At 44.3% G+C, this 20,369-nt stretch overlaps 1 protein-coding gene across 3 annotated transcripts in view; it reads left to right on the top strand.

The window, feature by feature from the left end:
* Nucleotides 1–13,955, top strand: part of LOC122169387 (ubiquinol-cytochrome-c reductase complex assembly factor 1) — a 53,082-nt gene extending 39,127 nt beyond the window's left edge. For all 3 annotated transcript variants that reach the window (XM_042835505.1, XM_042835504.1, XM_042835503.1), the window contains exons 8-10: nt 6,308–6,385; nt 8,679–8,792; nt 12,361–13,955. In XM_042835505.1, the coding sequence (XP_042691439.1) occupies nt 6,308–6,385; nt 8,679–8,792; nt 12,361–12,495 (327 nt within the window). In that variant the 3' untranslated portion in view covers nt 12,496–13,955. The remainder of the gene's footprint in view (nt 1–6,307; nt 6,386–8,678; nt 8,793–12,360) is intronic.
* Nucleotides 13,956–20,369: the final 6,414 nt, after the last annotated feature.

Genomic DNA, 20,369 nt, shown 5'->3' with positions numbered 1-20,369 from the left:
ACATACAGGCACTCTATGGATTTGTGGCAGAAGAGTTTCTGTTCTGGTTTATATTCCTTTCTGAACAATTCTTGAAATTGATTTCTTTCTCCACTATTGAATGTTAAGCTGAAATTTTGGAGATTTATCCACAAAAACTTTTAAGATCCATTTCCTGAATTATAGCTGTTAAACAGGGCACACTGTTCTGTAGATTTTATGGTTGCTTTTTCTTATCATTTACTACTAGTACATTTATCAGCACTGAATATTACTGGGCAGAGTCATCTGTGGTTTTTAATTTCATTCATTACTGTATTTTCTACTAATTTTTACCAACGTCAGTCAGATTTCTATGTTTGTGCTCCACTGGATCACCTGAAATACTTGTCCAAATAGACTCTGTGCTTCATGGCTCTTCAATCTAATATTTTTTGTGTAGTTTAGAACTTTGGGAGCATGGGGGTTTCGGTACGCTTGTGTTCTGTTAAGCCTTTTTCTGTGGGCAGATCATACTACGTGGAATACAGTGGATGCTCTGAATCCTGTATGGTGGTGAGGTGGTGAAGTACTTCTTTCAGACTCATCCAGAGAAACACCAGGACCATCAGATGAAGCTAGCAGGCACCACTTTCAAAAGAAGCAAGCAGCAGATGGTTGTTCTCACGAGTAGTAGACCAGGGAACTGAAGCATATGCAGATGCAGCAAGTTCACTGAATAAGTTGTTTGAAATAGAGACCTTCTAAAGGCTGCTGTGTAAACACATGAAGGTTTAAGAAAGGCCTGAGCTCAAAGTGTTTGTGAGAATGCTTCGAGGAAGCGCATGTCAGCTTGCACTCCTGCTATCTCTCTCAGTGTATCTGGCTGCTGTTGAAGCCGGATGGCGTGTTGGGTGGACCCTCAGTCTGCTGCACTACAGTTGCATGTGACTCTTTCTCACAGTTACTCAAGTTTGTCTCAGTAATGAGATCAGGTTTTATGGGATCTGTGTGAAGTGCTCATGGTGAATATCTACCCTAATGATTTATTTTGCTTCACTACTGTCTTCTCCAAGTGCCTCTTTTAAACTGAATTGTGTAACTTCCTTTCAGTCTCTCAGTCAGAATTCTTGCTTCTGGTGCGTTCAGAAACATTTTAATGATCAGCTTTAGGATTTTAGCAAGTGATTTTTCTGAGAGGCATTACAGCAAAAAATCCTCTACACCTGCTCACCCCTACAGAGAATCAGAGCAACTAGACAGAGAGCACAGCAATTCGACCTTTCTTCCATGATCTCAATCTTCAGAGATCGTCAGTGAGCTCTGCCAGCCATGCACCACAGAGAAAAGAAAAATTCAGAATAAGCCCCCATGTATTTAGTGTGATTAGGATTGTATGGTGACCTCCTGCATTTTTTACTGTTACCATGGCAAAGTTTCCAAATTAATAGACTGCGAGATAGAAACATACCTCCTAGTAGACATCTAGGGATGACCATCATTATTTTTGCTGAAATATGTAGATAATGTAGTATAACTTGCTTTTCTACGTCTGCCTGGAATACATGCGTGCTCTGGGGTGTGTTATTGGTCACTGCAGTTACGAAGGTAGCAGAGCATAAAAGAACTCTTTCCAATAGCATGTTGTTTTAATAGATTTAACATTTGGCAGAAACTGGTTCTGATACAATCTAAAATATATTTAGGTTAGTGCAATGTTGAAATAGGTTGTCACTGAATTTTTAAGAAGGCTTTAAAGACCATTTACCGAAGTTAATTATCTGCTGTGGTGCATTACAAAATTAATGACTTTTAATTAGAATCGTCAAAAAGTTAGTATTTTAAAGTATATGGGGAGTCACAGCTGCAGCTAATTGCAAGCCAGTAAACTTGACCTTATTTGCAGGCAAAGCAACAGTGGTTAATAAAAGACTCAAAAAATGAAGGTTGGAAAAATAATTTCTGCAATTTCTTTGTCATTCAGCTATGTGAGGTTGCCTGAAGGAGCTAGCCTTTGTGGCCCCTTACTAAGAAGCTATTTTTAATCTGCTTTATTAATTCAATCTTTTTGATCTTAACTGCAGTCTCAGTCGTTTTCAAGATTATTGTCCTACAAGTAGTAGTTATGTTCTTGGCAGAAATAAAAGGGCTGTGTGCAGTCTTCTCCATTTTATGCCATGTGCATTTATTAAAAGGGCAGCAAAACACTTCAAATGCCTGTGTATAACTGTATGTGGCTCCTTTATTTACAACTCACGTAAACGTCTGTGTACAAGTCATTCTTTCCAAACGCAGATTTAGGAAAAGTGTGGAGGGGGGAAAAAGAAAAAAAAGCCTGAATTGCAGAGAAATGGCAAAAAAATATTGTGGAAGGTTCGTCCTGTGTCTTCTTCAGGAACTTCTGCTGACACTGACTGTTCCAATAATCAAAAGTGTAAATAAGAGTGATTCATGTTTATGACAGCGTGGCAAGCAGAAGTCCTTGGAGTAGACTCAGTCATAACAGCAGAAGGGTTCTCATACCTGTGTGACTTGTTTTGCACAAGAGATGGACTGATTTCACTGCATCAGCAGAAAACGCTACTTTGCTGCCACGGCTTCTGAGCGCTGTGGGTGTGCTCTGATGGTGCAGCACTCAGTGCACCCAGCACAAACTCACCTCTGCAAGCCTCAGTTTGGTGGAGAAGATGACTTTGGTGGCACTCTTACCGTGTGTGTGTGCAGAGCAAATACATTGTACGGCACAGAAGAAGCTTTATATTCTAGCAGGAATGGTATAATGGGAATGAGGGGGTGGAAGCTAAAGCCAGAAAATTCAAATATGAAATGAGATGCACATGTTCAGCTGTGAGGGTGATATGCTTTAGCCAAGCACAACTTACTGAGCTTAGTACAGAGGGAACTCAGTGAAATGTAATGGCCTGTGATATGCAGAGGGTCAGGTTCTATGATCTAATCATTTCTTCTGGCTGAAATCTCTTCATAAAAAAATCTAGTTCAACCATAACTTATGGCCTAAAGAGAGGAATTGCTGCATGAAATTCAATGACCAGTGCTTGCACAAGGTGAGGTTAGAAGTGTCCCTTCTGGCTTTATGGTCTATGGATGGATTAATGTGTTAAAGTAGCTTAAGGGCAATACATGCTGGCAAAAAAAAAAAAAAAAAAAAAAAAAAAAGAAACTCCTGTTAAAGTACTTTCAACTAATGTAGCCTGTGGAGATGGCAGCTCTGTCAGCAATCACATGTGCTATGGCCCAATAGGGAGCATCTACGCTGAGGGGAACAGCTGACAATCCAGCATCCCTGTGACATGGTCTGCTCTTTGTGCTGGTGCTGGACCGATCCCATGGGGCGAATGTCCCTCTGCAGGCAGAGCACATCTCAGCACGTTATTTTCCTGTTTCTGCACTCTGGGAATTTTCTGCAGCGTAAACCAAAGATGGTAAGTGCAGGTGAGGAGGAGATTCATTATGAAAGAACATTCTCCATTCAACAGAAGGGATTAATGCAGACTTATCCTAAAGCAGCTTTCAATTTAACTGTACCTGTATGTGAGATATTTCCATATGTAGCATAAGCAACAGAGCAGTGTGCTCTTACATTCCTAGAAATTTTGTTAGAATAAAAAGGCCTCAACTGCGACATGATATAATAAGTTGCCTTATATAATAAGTATAGCAGTAAGCCTCAGCATCTGGCTGCTGAACAGTGCATGTTGGACTTGCTGAAGCTGAAGATAAGGTTTCTTATTGCAATACAACAGTGCAGAACGAAGTTTTGCAGGCAGTGTGGGATGATGGAGTGTTTTAATGAAAAGTAGTCACGTGTAGGAAGATGTACAAAACCACATTCTGTGTTTTGAGCTAAGATGGTTCTGTTTGTCAATTAAGGTGATGGATGTAAACTTATTGTGGTGATGGCTCTACAATGGGTTGTTGCAAAGAAGGCAAAGGGCTGAGTTCTTAGAAGAGCTCCAGATGTTATTGATTTCTTTCTTGTTATTAGCAATTACTCACTTGGAATTGCCTGGCAGTTCTTGTTCTTAATAATGAACTGCAGAAGAGTCTGTGGAATCATGACCAACCAGGCCGTGAAACTGGCTAGTGGTAAGAATACGTACATCTTTGAGAAGAGGAAGCATTTCCAACAAACCCTGATTTGGGTTTGCTCGTTTTTCTTGCTTTACAAAGAAGAGTGGCTTTTTTCTTTTCCTGCAGCGATTATGCCTAACGCAGGCTGTGGCATTCCTCAGAAAGTGCAGTATTCCTTTAAATGTAATTTTATTGCCTGAGATACTGCTTCATCCCCAAAGTCACATTTTACATTTTAAACTCTTTGTCTTTTAAGATGTATTTATTGCCGTGTTTGTTTAACTTGGTTATCTCCTTCATCAATCTATTTCTTGCTAACTTAAAGCTGCTGCTCTTTGTTTTCAGTACAGAAAGCTGTGTCCCGAGGGACGTATAGTCCAGGACTTGTCTCTGTAATGGGACTATTTGTTTTCTTTGCCCCTTGCAGTTGCCTGCTGTAACATTTGTAGTATGTGTTAAGTAATCCTTGAGGTAACATTTTTATTATGTCATAAAAAGTGCGTGGCAAATATATAATAACTCATGGAATTTGTTTGTTTAAAAATGGAAGGATAATTTATTGAGTGTGTTACATGAGACCTGCTCCCCCTTATTAGAGCTGTAGAAGTGCAGCTTATTTAGAAGTACGTTCTATTGAGAAAAACCACGATCTCTGACATGCATAGAAAGTTTGAGCATGGTTGGGTAGAAATGACATCATAGTTTATGTACTCAATAAAAATTTAATTAAGTCATTACAGAAGTTGCAGTCATCATTTAACCCTCTGATTTCTTATGTTTAGTTCTTTTTTTAAACATTCAGTAATAACCAGTCACCAAATCTTGATAGCCTATAAAATATCTGCATGAATTTTAATAGTTTATATTAGTGGAAAAATATGAGTAACGGACATGAAAGGAATTTTCCTTGTGTTTGCACTATATGCATTTCTGTAAAAATCAACTGATGAAGAAAGATAGTGGTTTAATGGAGGAATATGTGAACTGGAGATTTGCTAGCGTGGTAAAAACTAAATCACATTCTGGTAGAAAAGTTTGTTGTATTAGCACCAAGTTGAGTCTCTTGGGGATGCCAAGTATGTATTGGGATACTTGGGATACAGTGGTTCATGCTGTCATCAGTTTTAAGATACTAGATGTGATTATTTCACAGCTTTTCTTTAGCCTTGTCAGCTGTACGTCAAAGACAGTAGTGCTCACTCCACTGGAGAACTGGTTCTCTACCCCGTATCCCTGTTGTCAGTGCTTTGTTATTTGTAAAAGCTGTCTCCAAGATGTGAGGTGTGTGAAACAAATAAAATGATGATTTACCAGTGGAAGCACAGCTCATCTCTCGGGAGAAGCGCTGTATATTAAATAGTTCTGTTGGTAGAGGTAAAAGATCCAGGCAGAAGGAGCAGGCAGTTTGCACCAGGGAGGTGCATGTGAGTTATTCCAGCCATCGCTCTGGACCTAGCAGTTGATCGCTTTTCATTCTGTCTTCAGCTCACACGTGGGTCAGTTGTTCAAGCCAGAGAGTGGCGAAGACCAGGCGAGCATCTATTCAAGCAATTGTTAAATTATGTAAAAGTTAAATTATGTAAAAGTTCCATTAAACTGAGCCGCAGAGCGTGGGGGGAAGTAGCTGTAAGAAATGTAGTGTTCGTGAACAATAGCGAGTCTGAGCTTCTGGTGAGATGCTGTAAGAGCAGAAATGTGACTCCTGAATGCACATCCGTATTGAGAAGTAATTAAGAAGTGGTGGGGATGCTGCCTCTATCTCTAGCAGTGCATCACTTCTCCTGGTTATGGGATGTCCAGCTTTGGAGTCCCTTGCTTTAGAAAAAAAATTATTGAAAGACTACAGAGTTTCTAAAAGCTCCGTATGAATGAACCCAAGGTCTGGAAAACCTGCCCAACAGTTATAGTGCAGAAGTCTTCATTGTGTTAATCAGTGCTGCTACTGAAAGTGAACTACATTGCCTTCACTCTTCACCCAGTTGCTTTTTTTTTTTCCTCTACTCATGTGCCTGTACATCAGCTGTGGTGACTGAAATTCTTGTGCTATTTGAACATTCTAACATGGGCTGTCTTTCTTTTGTGCATAGACTAAGAGTTTTGTAAATTGTTCTAAAACCTCTGGCAACATGAACATCACTGCTTACAACCAAATCCTAACCTTTTTGGACCAAGGCACTTTGCCTTCTTTTCCTACAGGTAATGTTTCTTCATCACCTCCTGAGAACCTATACAAATGTGTTTCTGTTTTATTTTTCAGATTAATTCTGTTGTTCTGAAGCAAGATTTGAGAAGTATGGTAGAAAATTTCTATGCAGCTCTGTTTGGATATGATGAGGTAAGAAGGATGTTTTCAGAGAATGTGCAAGAAAAAACAGACTGAGCAGAGAATGCTGCAGATGAGTAGCAGTTTGTTGTGAGCATCCTCAGAGAAATGTTAACTTGTGGAAGCAGAATTCTTAGTGATCACCTTAGGTCTTGAATTGCAGTGTTTTTAAGGAGAAAAGGTAGCACTTAACATAGCAGTTTAAACCATGGCACATGGAAGAAGGAATGTTCTTTCTTGTTCTTCACCATCCCTGCTGTCAGTGACATTTTCTCCCTCTGAATCCCATTGTATTCAGTTATACTTCAAGAGCAAAAAGTATTTATAGGCAGTGACTAAGTGAGAGAGTTTTTAAGGAATTATCTGGTAAATAATTGAAGCCAGAAGTACCGCTGTGCACAAGCATCTATGGGGCTTCCAAAGGGAAAAATACGTTTGTATTCAGCTCCTCTAGTAGTTAATATATTTGCTCTAGTGGATATTGATCTTCAGATACTCTTCTCGTTCACATGATGATGTTATTTTTTAAAACATCGATTTGCATTATTATAAACTTATTATTAAACTATACTTTATATATATATATATACTTATTAAACTATAGTTTATTGTTATAAACTATTGTAAACTTAGATTGCAAGTCTTAATCTAGTTTTAAGCAGAGCCAGGACATGTCTCCCTATCTTTTTTTTTTTTTTTTTCCCTTACAATCTCTTTGGAAACAAGATGTCTAGTTAAATTAAAGGCAAGTGCTGACCTCTTTTATTTTTAACTGAATTTTTTTTAAGTCCTCTCTTGCCTTTGGCAAATGTGTCAGCTGAAGACAGAAGTTACAAGACTATGGTGCTAACACCATATAATCTAAAAAGACAATAAAAGTAAGAGAGAATTTAGACAAAAGTGCCTGTGGATGTGGTTCTTGTGTAAGCCAAAAATAATATTAGATTTAACTGGAAAAATGTAGATAGTTCTTGATGAATAATTCATTTTTTCCTCATTTAAACAGAAAATGGACAAGAAAAGCAAAATTGCAAAGCTGTGATTACTTTTCTGCAGCATCATGTTTTATATCCTTTCAGTTTTTCTTCTCCAAGCATCACAGCCTTCATGCAGCTTTGTGAGGTGGTGCTGTTTTTGAGGATATTGTAAATATCTGATAAGCAGAAGTCGGGTAGATGGGGCCAGGCTTTGCTCTGTGGTGCCCAGCAATGGAACAAGGGGCAACAGGCACAAAATGAAACATGGGAAGTTCCATCTAAACATAGGGAAGAAAATATTTACTGTCAGAGTGATTGAGCCTTGGAACAGGCTGCCCAAAGAGGTGGTGGAGTCTCCCTCTCTGGAGATGTTCAGACACACCTGGATGCTTTACTGTGCAACCTACTCTGGGAAACCTGCTTTAGCAGGAAGTGGGAGATCTCCAGAGGATCCTTCCAGCTCCTCCAGTTCTGTGACTGTGTCATTTCATAGCTTCTAGAAATGCATTTATCAGCTTCTACATTAGGAATACCCTAGCCTAGGCTTTTTCCAGATTGATTTGCCAGAATATTTGTTACAAGCTGCTCTGTAAATCAGTTAATTTAAGCCCAGGGTTGTTTTTCCATTCTGGAAAAGAGTGATGCAGATGTCTTTTTGTACTACAGTCTACACCAGCTGTGGGTTTGAGGCATCTAATTTTGTCAGGTGCCAAGTAGAGTAGAATCATTAAGATTGGAAAAGACCTCTATCAAGTTCAACTGCCAACACACCACCACCATGCCCACTAAATAACGTCTCTCAGTGCCACATCCTACGTTTCTTGAATGCCTCCAGGGACAGGGACTCTACCAGTTTCCTGGGCAGCCTGTGCCAGTGCATTAGCACTCTTTCTGAGAAGACATTTTTCCTAATGTCCAACCTGATCCTCCTCTGATGCAACTTCTCTCATCCTGTTGCAAGTCAGCTAGGATAAAAGGCTGGTTCCTACCTTGTTACAGCCTCCTTTCAGGGAGTTGTAGAGAGCGATAAGGTGTCCCCTGAGCATTCTCCAGACTGAACCATCCCAGTTCCCTCAGCTGCTCCTCATAAGATCTGTGTTCCAGACCCTTCACAGCTTCATTGCCTCTCTCTGGACATGCTCCAGGGCCCCAGTGTCCTTCTTGTAATGAAGTGAAGCAGCAAACACAGTACCTGAGCTGTGGTCTCCCCAGTGCCAAGTACAGAGAGACCAGCACTTCCTTAGCACTTCTGACTACACCGTTTCAGTTGTCTTTAGTTCAGACCCTCTTCGTGTGCACTTTTTAACCCCTCTTTATACTTCCTGTAGGGAATCCTGTCTGATGATCACGTTCTGGCAGCAGCTCTATGGAGAAACCTTTTTAACAGGAACTGTGAGGACCCTCGGCACCTGGAGTTGCTCGTGGAGTACGTGCGCAAACAGGTACACGGCAGCTCCCAGCACGGCTTCTCTCCATTCTCTTGGTTGGGGTATTGACTTTTGCTTTTATTCCTTGGGTACTACATAGCCCCCTTGTCTTTATCACTTTTTTTAACCTGTTGAATGTTTATAAGAAGATAAAAGTAAAAACATAAAAACTAACAGATTCATTGCAGTTTGAATAATATCTGGAGAGAAATTCGCAGAAGACTGGGAGCATCCCTGCTTATTCTTTTCCTGGACGCACTTTGTGAAGGGGCTCAACAGAACATTCCAGCTGTGGATGGTAACTTGTTGTGCAGTTACACCTGCTGCTGTGGAGACCAAATCCTCTTGATAATGAAGTAGATTACATACAGTGATTGAAAGTCTTCTGATTGCTTGGGGAAAGATGTGAAGTATTTGTTTTCCAGGTTCATTCCGTTATTACATGGAGGAAAATATGTTAAATAGTGTTTGTCCTCTGAACCTTTAGGAGGTTTCTGAGCCAGATTTCTAGGAAGCATTGGGTAGGACCTGGAAAATGTGGTCCATGTGGGTACCAGAGACAGAAAATGGGTGAGAGAGGGCTGGAGGAAGGGTGTACCTGTGGGACAGGAAATTGGAGACCAGAAACTCCACAGCAGCATTCTCAGTAGAGTCTCCAATGCTGAATTTAGGACCAGATGGAGAGTTGGAGATGTATTTCAGTGTAACTCAGAAAGTGGAATGGAAAATGAGGGGAATTTGTCAAAGAGACTGAGGACGCTTTTGGAATGCCAGCAGGCAGTGTATGCTGGCTGTGCACTGCCATCTGGAAAGTGTGTAGCAGCTTTATAAACTGAAGCAGAAGATGGGAAAGAAGCTGTCAGCAGCCTAATAGGAAATAGAGATTACACAGATAAACACAGTACATTGGAGAAAAGTCAGCACAGCTTCTATGGAGGCAGGTCACGTCTCACCCATCTGTGGCTTGAAAGCATCAGTGTAGGTAACAAGTATCTGATTTATGTCATCTTTATGGATTTTTAGGGAACATCCAAAAAAACACCTCTACAATGATTTCTTTTAAAAGCAAGAAAAAAATTGAGCAGTCACAGTGGAAGAGTGAATGTACTCACAGACAAGCGATTGAAATGTAGACAATAGAGGTCAATAAATCCTCAATTTATTGAGAGAAGGTTCATTGCAGTAAGAATTCGTAACTGCATGAAGAAATGGTTGATGCAGTTGAGTGTGAACAGTTGCAAAGTGGTGCACTTAAGGAGGAAAACAAATCCAACTTTACGTTTAAAGAGATGAGCTTTTAGACCTTTGTGGTCTAAATGAGTCCTTGAGATTATAATTTTGATATGTAAATGACAACTCAGTGCTGATTAGTGTTTGAAAAAAAAGTAAAACAAATGCTCAGAACTACTAAGGAAGGAATAGAGAGTAAACTATAGTGCCGTGGTGCCACTTTTTGAGTCCATGATACCATTGTGATTTTGAGTAATCTATAAGGGCCCAAAACAGCAAGAAAGATAAAAACTGAACTGAAAAAGGCTCAGAGAAGAGCAGTGGAATTGAGAGGAAACAAATTCTGTAGCAGCAGTGACTAGATTCCTTGTCTCTAAAACAGTTGTGAAAGAATGTGAGACAGCTCTATAAGACCTGGAAGGTGAGGTGCATGGAAGGTGAGTGAGTGTGTTAGTTGCACACTAGTGAGAAGCTAAGCTTCACCACACTGTTCTCTCACTCCCCTTCCTCAAAAGAACAAGGGAAGAAAATATGATAGGGAAAAAAAGCTCACAGGTTGAGGTAAGAACTCACCAATTACAATCACAGGCAAAATAGACTCAGCATAGGGAAATTAGTGTGGTTTGTGCTGCTAACTATTAACAGACTGGAACAATGGGAACTAAAAGCAAACTGAAAACACCAGTGGTGTTTTCATGCCCCAGTGGTGCTAGGGAATGGGGAAAAAGGGCTGTGATCAGTCCCTCATGCTTCCTTTCTGCTGTTCCCTGTTGGTTGCTGCCTCCCCCTGCTCCACATGGGGCCCCTTCCATGGATGTCATCCCTCCTGAACAGATCCTGCATGGACTTCCCACGAGCTGCAGCTCTCCAAGCACTGCTCCAGCATGACTCTGTACCACGGGGCCCATCCTTCAGAAGCAGACTGCTCCGGCATCTGGTTGTCTGCAGCACTCATTTCTGATTTCTCACTCATCTCTCCCAGCTTCTGTTGCACTGCTGCACAGCAGTTTGTTCTTCCATCTGTTCTGCCAGACGTAGACCCAACGTCATTCCTCTGGCCAATGGCAGCTCCATTTTGGAGGGGGCTGGAGCTGGCTCAGGTCTAACATGGGGCTCTGCTCACAGACCTCTCTCTCTTGCATCCCTTCTCACTACCAAACCCTTGCTACTTAAACCCAGTACAGCAAGGAAAGGCTGAGCATGGATTGCCACACGGTGCTTGGGATGCTGTGTCAGCTCCAATGTCACTGGCAACGCTTATGGAAGAGAAACCTGTCTAGGGGTATGAAGTACAGAACAACCACTTCAGGCTCAAAATCTCTGAACTAACAAATGGGTAACACATGGAGGGGTGGGAAATAAGGAAGTAAGATGGTGCTTGTGCATTGTATTGAACGGCTGCTGGGAAGTCTGTTGACTTCAGTAACACAGTGCTGTGCGTAGGTGGCTTTTCAGTCTGATCCTGTGACTGTTGCTGTATTCTTTCCTCTGTTGAGAAACTGCTTGTCAAATTATACTGTGTTTCTAGTAAACACTATAAATCCTTTGTGTATGATGTCTTTTGCACAAGTTCTTGCTGATCCTGTCTTTAATAGTGAGATGCACAGAAAAGAATACAACAACAGGGCTGGTATGGGTACTAATTCCCTGTTGACTCTCCCAGCAATCTGGGTTCAGAGACGTCCTGAGCTAGAGATGGTACTTCTGAGTTTTAATGCCTCCTGATGGGCCCTTTTTCTTCTCCCATGCCCATTTCCCCCTCTCAAGTCCCTGAAATGTCCTGTGGCAGCAAGCTTGCATTTACAGTGTGTTAACAGTGCCTTGCCTGACAACAGTACTGAAGTGTTCACTGAGTGTTTTGCTTACATTACACCTTAACGTTTCTTTTGATGTCAGTTATTTCTTGTAGTGTTCACTCTCTGTTCAGCTGCTCCAGCCTGTGTGTTTTTATGAATCTCAGCTGTTCCCTGCTGGTCAGGTCCTTTTCTATAGGAGAAAGCCTTGGCTGACATGAAACCACTCTTGTTAGGGCACTCCATGCAGGTAGTGACACCGGCAGTGTGTCATTGGAATTAACTGCCTGGAACTCGAAATGCTTTGCGTGGCTCTTCTTTGTCCTGTTGCCAGACTTTCAGAGGAAGCATTAGCTGAGGCATAAGCGGACAGCCTTGTGTGGTTAACTCCAGTTGATCTGCAGATGCTTATCTCCTTCCTTTCTGCAACGCTGAAGTAATCATGACTCTTTTTCACTCCTCAAAAATGACAAAGCATGCTAGAAAGGAAGATGTTTGCGTAGGTCTTGAGGACCTTGAATGGAGTGCAGGACTTTGTGCTAACACCCCATCTCCTGCAGGTGCAGCACCTGGATGCACTGAGCGGGGAGGACCTGCTGCTGACAGGCGAGGTGAGCTGGAGGCCTCTGGTGGAGAGCAACGCTCGCAGCATCCTGAAGCCCCTTTCTCCTGTTTACAACGATGAAGGACTCTGAGAGCATTCATCAAACCAGCTTGGGAAACAGGCCTGAATTGAGCTGAAGCTGTGGAATCAGGAAGGAAAGTTTGCTATTGAAAAGGAATGTATTTAAATAGATGTCTTACCTGTGGTGACTTGATAGCAAATTGGACAGCCATAGTCTTCTGAATTTTCACCTGGTTTGAGAACCTCTGTTCTTTTTATGGCACAGAGTGGTCCTTGCACACAAATTGCAAGACCTGCCTTCCATCTTTGGGAAAACAGCTGCTTTAACCGTGACTTAGTTATCTCCAGAAGCCATTTCTGTCCCTTGCCTCATCTGGAGAGCTGCTACCTACAGAAACAACAGTGTTCTTATGCTGGCTGAATGGTTGTGAATACAAATCCGTGCTTTGCATTGTAGATATTAATGAATTCTAAAAGCCTGGTATCAAGAAAGAACGGCCCGTTTTTCTTTAATAGAGTTTAGAGTTACTTTATCAGGTTCTGAAGGATTTTCCATGAAAATCCTTCTTAGGAACTCTGCTCTGTTGCACAAGAATAGGAGGATGCAAAGAATAATGCACAGTCCTCAGCAGTCCTGTGACTGTAGCCATCTTAATGAGGAAAGAGTCTGAAGCGTGTTTGGGCTGCCACCCAAGGCTGTCTCAGAGTGCTTGGTATTTCAGAGGAGCTCTGCCTTGCTGATAGTTCCATATTCTTTTTAGAGCTGTGGTCTAAGAATTTCTTCCTGAAAATGACATTGCTGTTTCTGTGCGTGGCCCTTAATGGCACAGGACTGTGCTGCCTCCCACCCCCAGAGCAGTGGCCCAGGGCTTTTCAACAAGACCTGTCAACCCCAGCTAAAAGCTGATATGGCTCTGCAAGCAAATTACACCGATACAGTAATTATGGGAGCCAGAGCTCCACTAATTAAACCAGCAGAGGCTGAGGTGTACTGCGTAGGTGGATGGTTCACAGGGCTATTTCCAGGCCAAAACAGTTTTCATTTCACTCCTGTCAAAACTGCAGTTGGTAATAAATGCCATTCTGGGTACAATCCATGCGTGTGCATTTTCTGTGCTCTGCAAGACTTTGATAAGAATCAGTCCTCTGATATTAAGGCGTATTCCTAATAATACTATGATGCAAAAGTCAAGGATGGTAATTCTGTAGTGGATGAGGTGGTGTTTCCGTAGAAATTGTGACTGCCTGGATGTGACTGTTCTTCTTTCTGAAGCTGTTTTGGTGAGTACCTGACATCCCTCCTCTGAATAGCAGTTGGGTGCAGCAGACAGGCTCCCAAACACCGGCTTGCTTTTTTTTTCCCCTTTGCCTCTCTTAAGGAGCCTTCTCTGTATAAAAAAGGCATTTTGTTATTTTTTTTTTTTTTTCAGGGAGAACTTCCTCAGTTTAACTTGTTATAAAATGAGTCATGTAAAGAAACCCTCAATGTGTGAGGTGTATCCCTTCTCTGTGAAAACATTACAGACCAAACAACTTGCTTGCAGTTTATTTAAGATGCTTTTGTTGAAAGCTGAGCTAAGCAGAGAAACCTCTTATGTGTGAAGTATTATACAGTGTGTGTGAGATAATAACACCTTGTAATTCATTACAGCTGGGTTGTATTTACATAAAAGAAGGCTGAGCTGTGTAGGAATTTGCTGATTAATTTATTTTTAATGGGAGTGAAGTATACCAAGTACCAAAATAAACTTTACTTTGTGTATCTTACTGCTCCTGAAATAGGTGGAAAAATTAATGGTAGATATTTTGGCTCAAAGCTACATACATTAATTCACATACAAAACAGTCATTTAAACTTTAACCCCTTTCCTGCTACGTAATTTAAACCTGGGCTCTTGTTATCCATGCCATGGGAACACAGGACTGGGATACATCACGTCCTGAGGCAGAGCACCGGGTGCTGGGTGCCGCTCGGGGCTGCGTAGCGGCTGTGGTGCTGATGCTGCAGGGCCAGCAAGGCAGCATCCATGGGAGCATTGGTGTGGGGGCAGCACGTGCCTTTGGTAGTGTGGGTGTGGGACAGCCAAGTGGCCAGAACTCGAAGCTTCTCCTGGGTTCGTGGGCAAGAGGCTTCAGAGTTCATGGTGCTGGTTTGTGGTTGATGGCGTCTGCTTTTGCAGTTATTAATATGAGGATGGAAGACCTATAATCTTGCTGCAGAAGATGCCTTCAACTGCACCACTGTTACGGAGCCGAGCCAGCTGTCACGGTGTGTTCTGGACAGAAACGTGTGGGACATGCTAAGAAAACAAGGTAGATGCTGTCTGTGAATTAAGAGTGATCTCTTTTAAGGAGGAAGCATACACTGGAGGCTGCACGGGGCCAGAGAAGACTGCTCCCCAACCATTAGTAACCTGGAGACAGCATTTGGATGCAAAGTATGACCCCTGCTCTTCAGAGAAGCGTGCCAATAGGCTAGAAACACCACTGCCTACATCTTGTGGCACCTTTACAACCAGAACTTAGGGTCTTTTAGTGAGAATATGCATTGCCAGTAGCAAAATCTGCACCTTGCAAGCACTGCAGCAGCAATGATTAGCAGCTAAATGATTGCTACGTAAAGAAGTGCAGCAAAACACAGTTATTTTTACCAAGTGTTCCAAAGGCTGCTTTCCCATTGTGAAGGTTTTGCAAAGGGAATCATTAGAAGTGTTTTGTTTATGGACAGTTCTTTCTGTTGCATCAGCCTGGGGGCACTGACTGTATTTTAAGTGAATAAATGGATGTACATTTCTTCTGGAAGGAGCCATGTTGGGCACTTAGCCATCCAGCCATCCATCTCCCCTGTCACCTACAGAGTTTGGAGATGGCTGTTTATTCTAAAGGAGTTGTTCCCCTTACTGTCAAGAGAGACAAGCCTCTGCAAGCACTCTTTTCAGCTACGTTGTGGCTTCCTTGTTTCTGTGAACAGAAAGCGAAGGCTGACCCTTGGTGTCCTTTGCTCTTGTGCAGCAGCAGGAGAGCAGGTGTGTTCTGCTTGCAGAGCCAAACCTGGGATGTCTCTTGCTGCAGTTATATTCTGAGATGTGCTGAGGCTGGGGGCAGCCATCCGATACCGTTGGATCCCTGATCTTTATTTTGGGCTGTTACATGTTTTTCTCCTCTGTTCCTGTAGTTCACACCTCTTGTTGGTGTTTGTATCTAACAGTTTTCTCCTCTTTCTCACGACAGCTACAGCACTAAGATTGCAAGCATCCTCGGTGATGTGCGTGTTTCCTGCCCTGTTAAAATGCAGTTACCACTTCCCAGATTTCTGTAACCTGTCCTCACCTTCCACAAAGTGCAAATTTTAGTCATGTTCCTGCCACGCCAAGCCCTCAGGTCAGAAGTGTGGCTCCTGACATAGCAATGGGGCTGAACCACTGCCCCATCTTGTTTATACTGCCTTGGGCATGGCTGATGAGGTGAGCAGAAACTGGAGATGGAGTAAGAGCAGATTTTTCCACTGGAGCTTTAAATTGTTGGAGAGGATGATGGATGATTCTACAAGTGTGGTCCCTGTGGTCTGTGCCACTGCGTGATGCTGTTTGAGAAGCAGGGGGCACCAGACCTGTGCTAGTTTACCCTGTGACCCACACCCATTCCTTTCTGTGCTCTCCTGCCTCTGCAGCCCTCCTCATTGACAAGCATAGACCTGGTGCAATCTGCTTGCAGCATTCTCTGGCATGAGTTGAATCCTCAGAGCATAAGAAAGATTCCATGCATCCTTGATGTCCTGAAGTACTGCTGAGGGCATGTGGAGAAGTTTACAGATCTGCTCAACAGGTGTGCAGAGCAATTCATCTCCCTTCTCTTGAGCTCCGTAGCTGAGCTGTGTGTGCTTTCTTCCAGGAAGATGAAAATATTGCTGTTGGAGATGGTAAATGTGTATCATACCTAGAAATTACCAAGCATGCTTCTAACTCTTTTGCTAAGAGTTGTGCCACAGATGGGGCACTCCTGCCCTCCCCACGTGCCTTTTCTTTTTTTGCCATGCTTTGTCCCATTTCTCTTATGATCTCTCATATAACGAGCTCCAATCAGAACTCCTTTTTGCCTGTTCCTCACCTGCAGAGCAGCACAGGGCCAAGACTCGCAGGGTCCTGGTGATCCCAGGGCAGTTATGAGTTCCTCCAGCAGTGGGGCTGATGGTACCATCACTGCAGCATGCCTGCACGAGCAACATCTCCATCTTTTGGGCGCACCGTGCCTGCACAGCCTGCCTCAGCCCTGTGTTTTCTGATGGTCTGAGAGGTTAAGCAGAGGGCAGGAGCTTACACAGGAAGCTGAGGAGCTTGGCGAGGGTATGGGAAGGACCCTGAGGCTCTGCTGCATGGGCAACTGTGCTGTGCTTGGGAAATGTCCCGCTCGTTCCTGCCTGCAAGGAGTATCACTCACTGCTGCTGCTGGGCCTCTGCGCTGTGAGGGGCCGGCTGTGTGTTAATCATCTGCTGACCCTTCCCACACTGCTCTGCTGAGCTTTTCTTCCCTGCTGCATTTTTTACTGCCCTGTGCATCCTATGTGTTCTGTCTGAAGCTGCTGGACGTGCTGAGGGAGTACTTGTTTCGCTGAAGTCATTTGACTTTGTCATTTGATTGCTCAGCGGCTTGCTTGGGGACAGCAGAGATGTTGGGGTCTTTCCACTGGGAATGCAGAGCAGGAGCTCACATGAGTATAATCCCATATTTTTCTACTGCATTTCAGTGACTGCACCCCGGGAGTTCAGGGGAGGTGGCAACAGAGCTGCTTATGCCTGGGGCAGAGCGGTGTAAACAAGAAAAATATCTGCAGCCCTGTTCTGGGGCAGATTTCTCTCTTGTGAGGCCCTGTGAGGTGCTGCTGAGATTGGGTCCTGCTAGTGACAGAATGCTGCTGCAGCTCTTCCAGGACCTGTGAGCCTCCATTACGCTTCTTTAGGAAGCAAGGAGTCTTGCAAATGCAAAGCTCTCATTAACAGTTACGTCACTGACAAAAGGAGCTGCCCCACATCCTGCCAGAGCACGGCATCCTGGGGGTGTTTGCTCATTGTCCACATCCTTCCCTTCGTGACCCCTTCCTGCCGGTATCTAAACCCAATTCCACTTCTGTTTCCTTTGCAAGGAAGAGATGTCTGGAAATGCTCTACAACATGCCCAGCGCACAGCAGTGCTGTGGGGCAGAGGGACTCTGTGGCCCTGGTTGGCAGCTGCCCATCTGCACCCACAAAGGGACCCTAAAGGGACAGCAGGGTGACCCCGTGGCCACGCAGAGGATTCCCACGTGGCACAGAGGCTGTAGGAGCCTCGGAGTGGCAAACAAGGAATTCATCTACTGCCACTGAGTTAGGAGAGCGATTCCAAAATGCTGTGATCAGAAACTTCAGGAAAGAAGTGGGAGGTTTGGCACTGCACCGTGCTGTTTGTGAGCTCTGCATCGATACGGATCTCTGTGCACTAACTAAAATCCAGGGTTTTGTCATCTAGTTGCCTTTGCTGCATACACATGGCACAATCATCCACAATGGAACATTTTGGGGCTTTATGGGTTTCCAGAAACGCCTGTAGATGTGTGTTTGAATGCCACGTCATGTTGTGGTAGAGGATAAGGCTTGCAGTGCTAAGACAGAGGGACAAAAAGCCCACAGGGCTTCCTGTGTTCCTGGCTGCACGGCCTCCATGCGGTCCCAGCCAGGTGCTTGTGTTTGCTGAGCACTGAGAACACCTGTAGTCATCACTGTCTCTTGACTGCAGGAAGAACGTAGACAATGCTGTCAGATAAGATCCTTGCTTTCAGCTGACAAATATTAGCTGTGTGCTTCCCACATCCTGCCGGCTGATCAGACCGAGGCGTGCCAATTATAGACGTTTATCTCCTTCCCAGACAGGGAAGGGATATCTCTCATCTAATTTTAGATGTCTGCATGGTAAACCTCTGTCCCTGACTCCGACGGCCTGAGCTTTCCTTCTGCTCAGTGCAGAGAGATAAACAGCTTCATGGCACGTTTCCTCCAACCTGCTCCTCACATCTGCAGGGTGAGGTGGCTCAAAAGATCTCTGCCCTTCCCCTGCAACCCAAAGCAGCCCAGGCTGACAGCTGTGGATGGAGAAATTTACACCACAGGTGCTTTTGTGTGCCGGTGTGCATGAGAAGCACTTGGAGGCAGAGCAGCTCCCTACAAACCAGCTGGAGACGGTGGAGAGCCCTGCACAGAACTGTAAGCAGAGGTTTTTGTCTAGCAGAAAACACACATCTGATGGCTTAAAAAAAAATAAAAGACGCTCCTTTAGCTCTTTAGGAAGGCAGAAAGAAGGGTGGTGGCGGTGCATTTCCTGTGTTCTTGGTGGGGAGATAGTATCACTCTGGCAAAGCACCTAAAGAAAAACGCCCATTGAATGCCATACTCTTTTGCTTACTTTGCTGTTTTTTCCCCATAACTTCCTTATATTGTTTGTCTGTTCACCTCGCCACCTTATGCTATTCTCCAAGTGGCTCTTGCACTTGTTTACACTTACTAAATTTCTTTTGTCCCAGATCTTTTGTCCACAGCAGCGAACTCTGCACCTGCAGCATGCAGCTCTGAGCCTCTGACCACACATGCCTGTGCTTCTGCTCCAGCACTTTGCACTGTAAGAGTTCCTCCTGACTGCAGCAGCCCAGGGACCAACAGCCCATCCCATTGGCCCTCCTGCTGCTGTAGCCAATGGAGGTGATGTAGAATGTAGTGTCCAAATGTGCCGGTTCACACTGAGACATGGCTGTGCATCCCCACTGAGTTCAGCCCGCTGATGATGAGGGAGCAGGCATCTAGCATTTAGGTGTATTAACTTAGCCTGGGTGAATGTAATCCCCAGAGATTTTGTGATTTGTAGATGAAAGGCTGGCTGACCGGCTCCCCACGCAGCCAGTTCTGCACTGGTTGGCTGTATGGAGTTGGTGGCTCCAGGGGAAGGGAGGTGATGGGATGGGGGAGGTCCTGGCTGCAGCCTGGGGACTTCGGTGCACCTCCTGTGCACAGCTTTTCCTGCAGTGCGTTATGTTCTGGGTGCACTCCTAATGCAGTGTTTTAAATCCTGTATTAATGCTGCTCTGTACTGTTTTTCCAAAAATAACCTCATGATACATTGGAGTTCACTAGCCCAAAATACACAGAACACGGACAATACTGTAAGTCCCAGTGCACAGGGATCAGACTCGGTTTGAATGGCCCCTTCCTCCAGGAAATCAGATGCAGAAGGAGCAAACGAGCCGCTGCTCTCATAGCCTGCAGTATCTAATGACTGTGCTGAGGATCCTGCCACATTCCAGATTAATACCAGGGCCTTGTGACACCAAAGGCGGCTCTGAGCACCCGATGGAACTGCAGCTGTCCCCGTTCATGGCAGGGGGCTGGATTACGGGACCTTCAAGGGTCCCTTCAAACTCAGTGATCCAGTGACTCTATGAAGGTGATGTTTTGGCTTCTGTGCCAGGCACCATGTGCCAGAGCCTGGCTCTCAGGAAATGCTGAGCAGGAGAGCAGCAGAGGTTTGGGGATAACTGAGCCTCATCACCCACCAGGGGTATTTGCACTTCGTTACAACTGCCATCGAGAAGCGCGTTTGATTTGGAACAAATTTCAAGCAGGAACAAGTTTCGCCATCTGCATTTCCACTGTAAGCACAAGGAGGGACAAAACAGGTCGGAGCCTGCTTGGCTAAGGGTGGGGACCTGTCAGGAGCAGAGGGGAGGGCAGTGCATGAATCAGAGGCCGGGAGAAGGAAGGAGCGGCTGGGAGAGCCGACCTTCCTCCCCCTGGAGAAGGGATCTCCCAGCACCGCTGCCAGGTGCGCGCTGGCGGGGCCGAGCAGAGCCGGGGAGCAGCTCCTCCCCCGGGGTGGGAGGCTGAACCCGGTGATTAACGTGCGAAGGAGTGGAGCTCGTGCTGA

The sequence above is a fragment of the Centrocercus urophasianus genome, unplaced genomic scaffold, assembly GCF_019232065.1.
Source record: "Centrocercus urophasianus isolate 14NV4802_14NV808 unplaced genomic scaffold, USGS_Curo_1.0 seq_53, whole genome shotgun sequence".
Taxonomy (NCBI): Eukaryota; Metazoa; Chordata; class Aves; order Galliformes; family Phasianidae; genus Centrocercus; species Centrocercus urophasianus.
The sequence above is the reverse complement of the archived record's forward strand: the minus strand, read 5'-3'. Positions and strand labels throughout refer to the sequence as shown.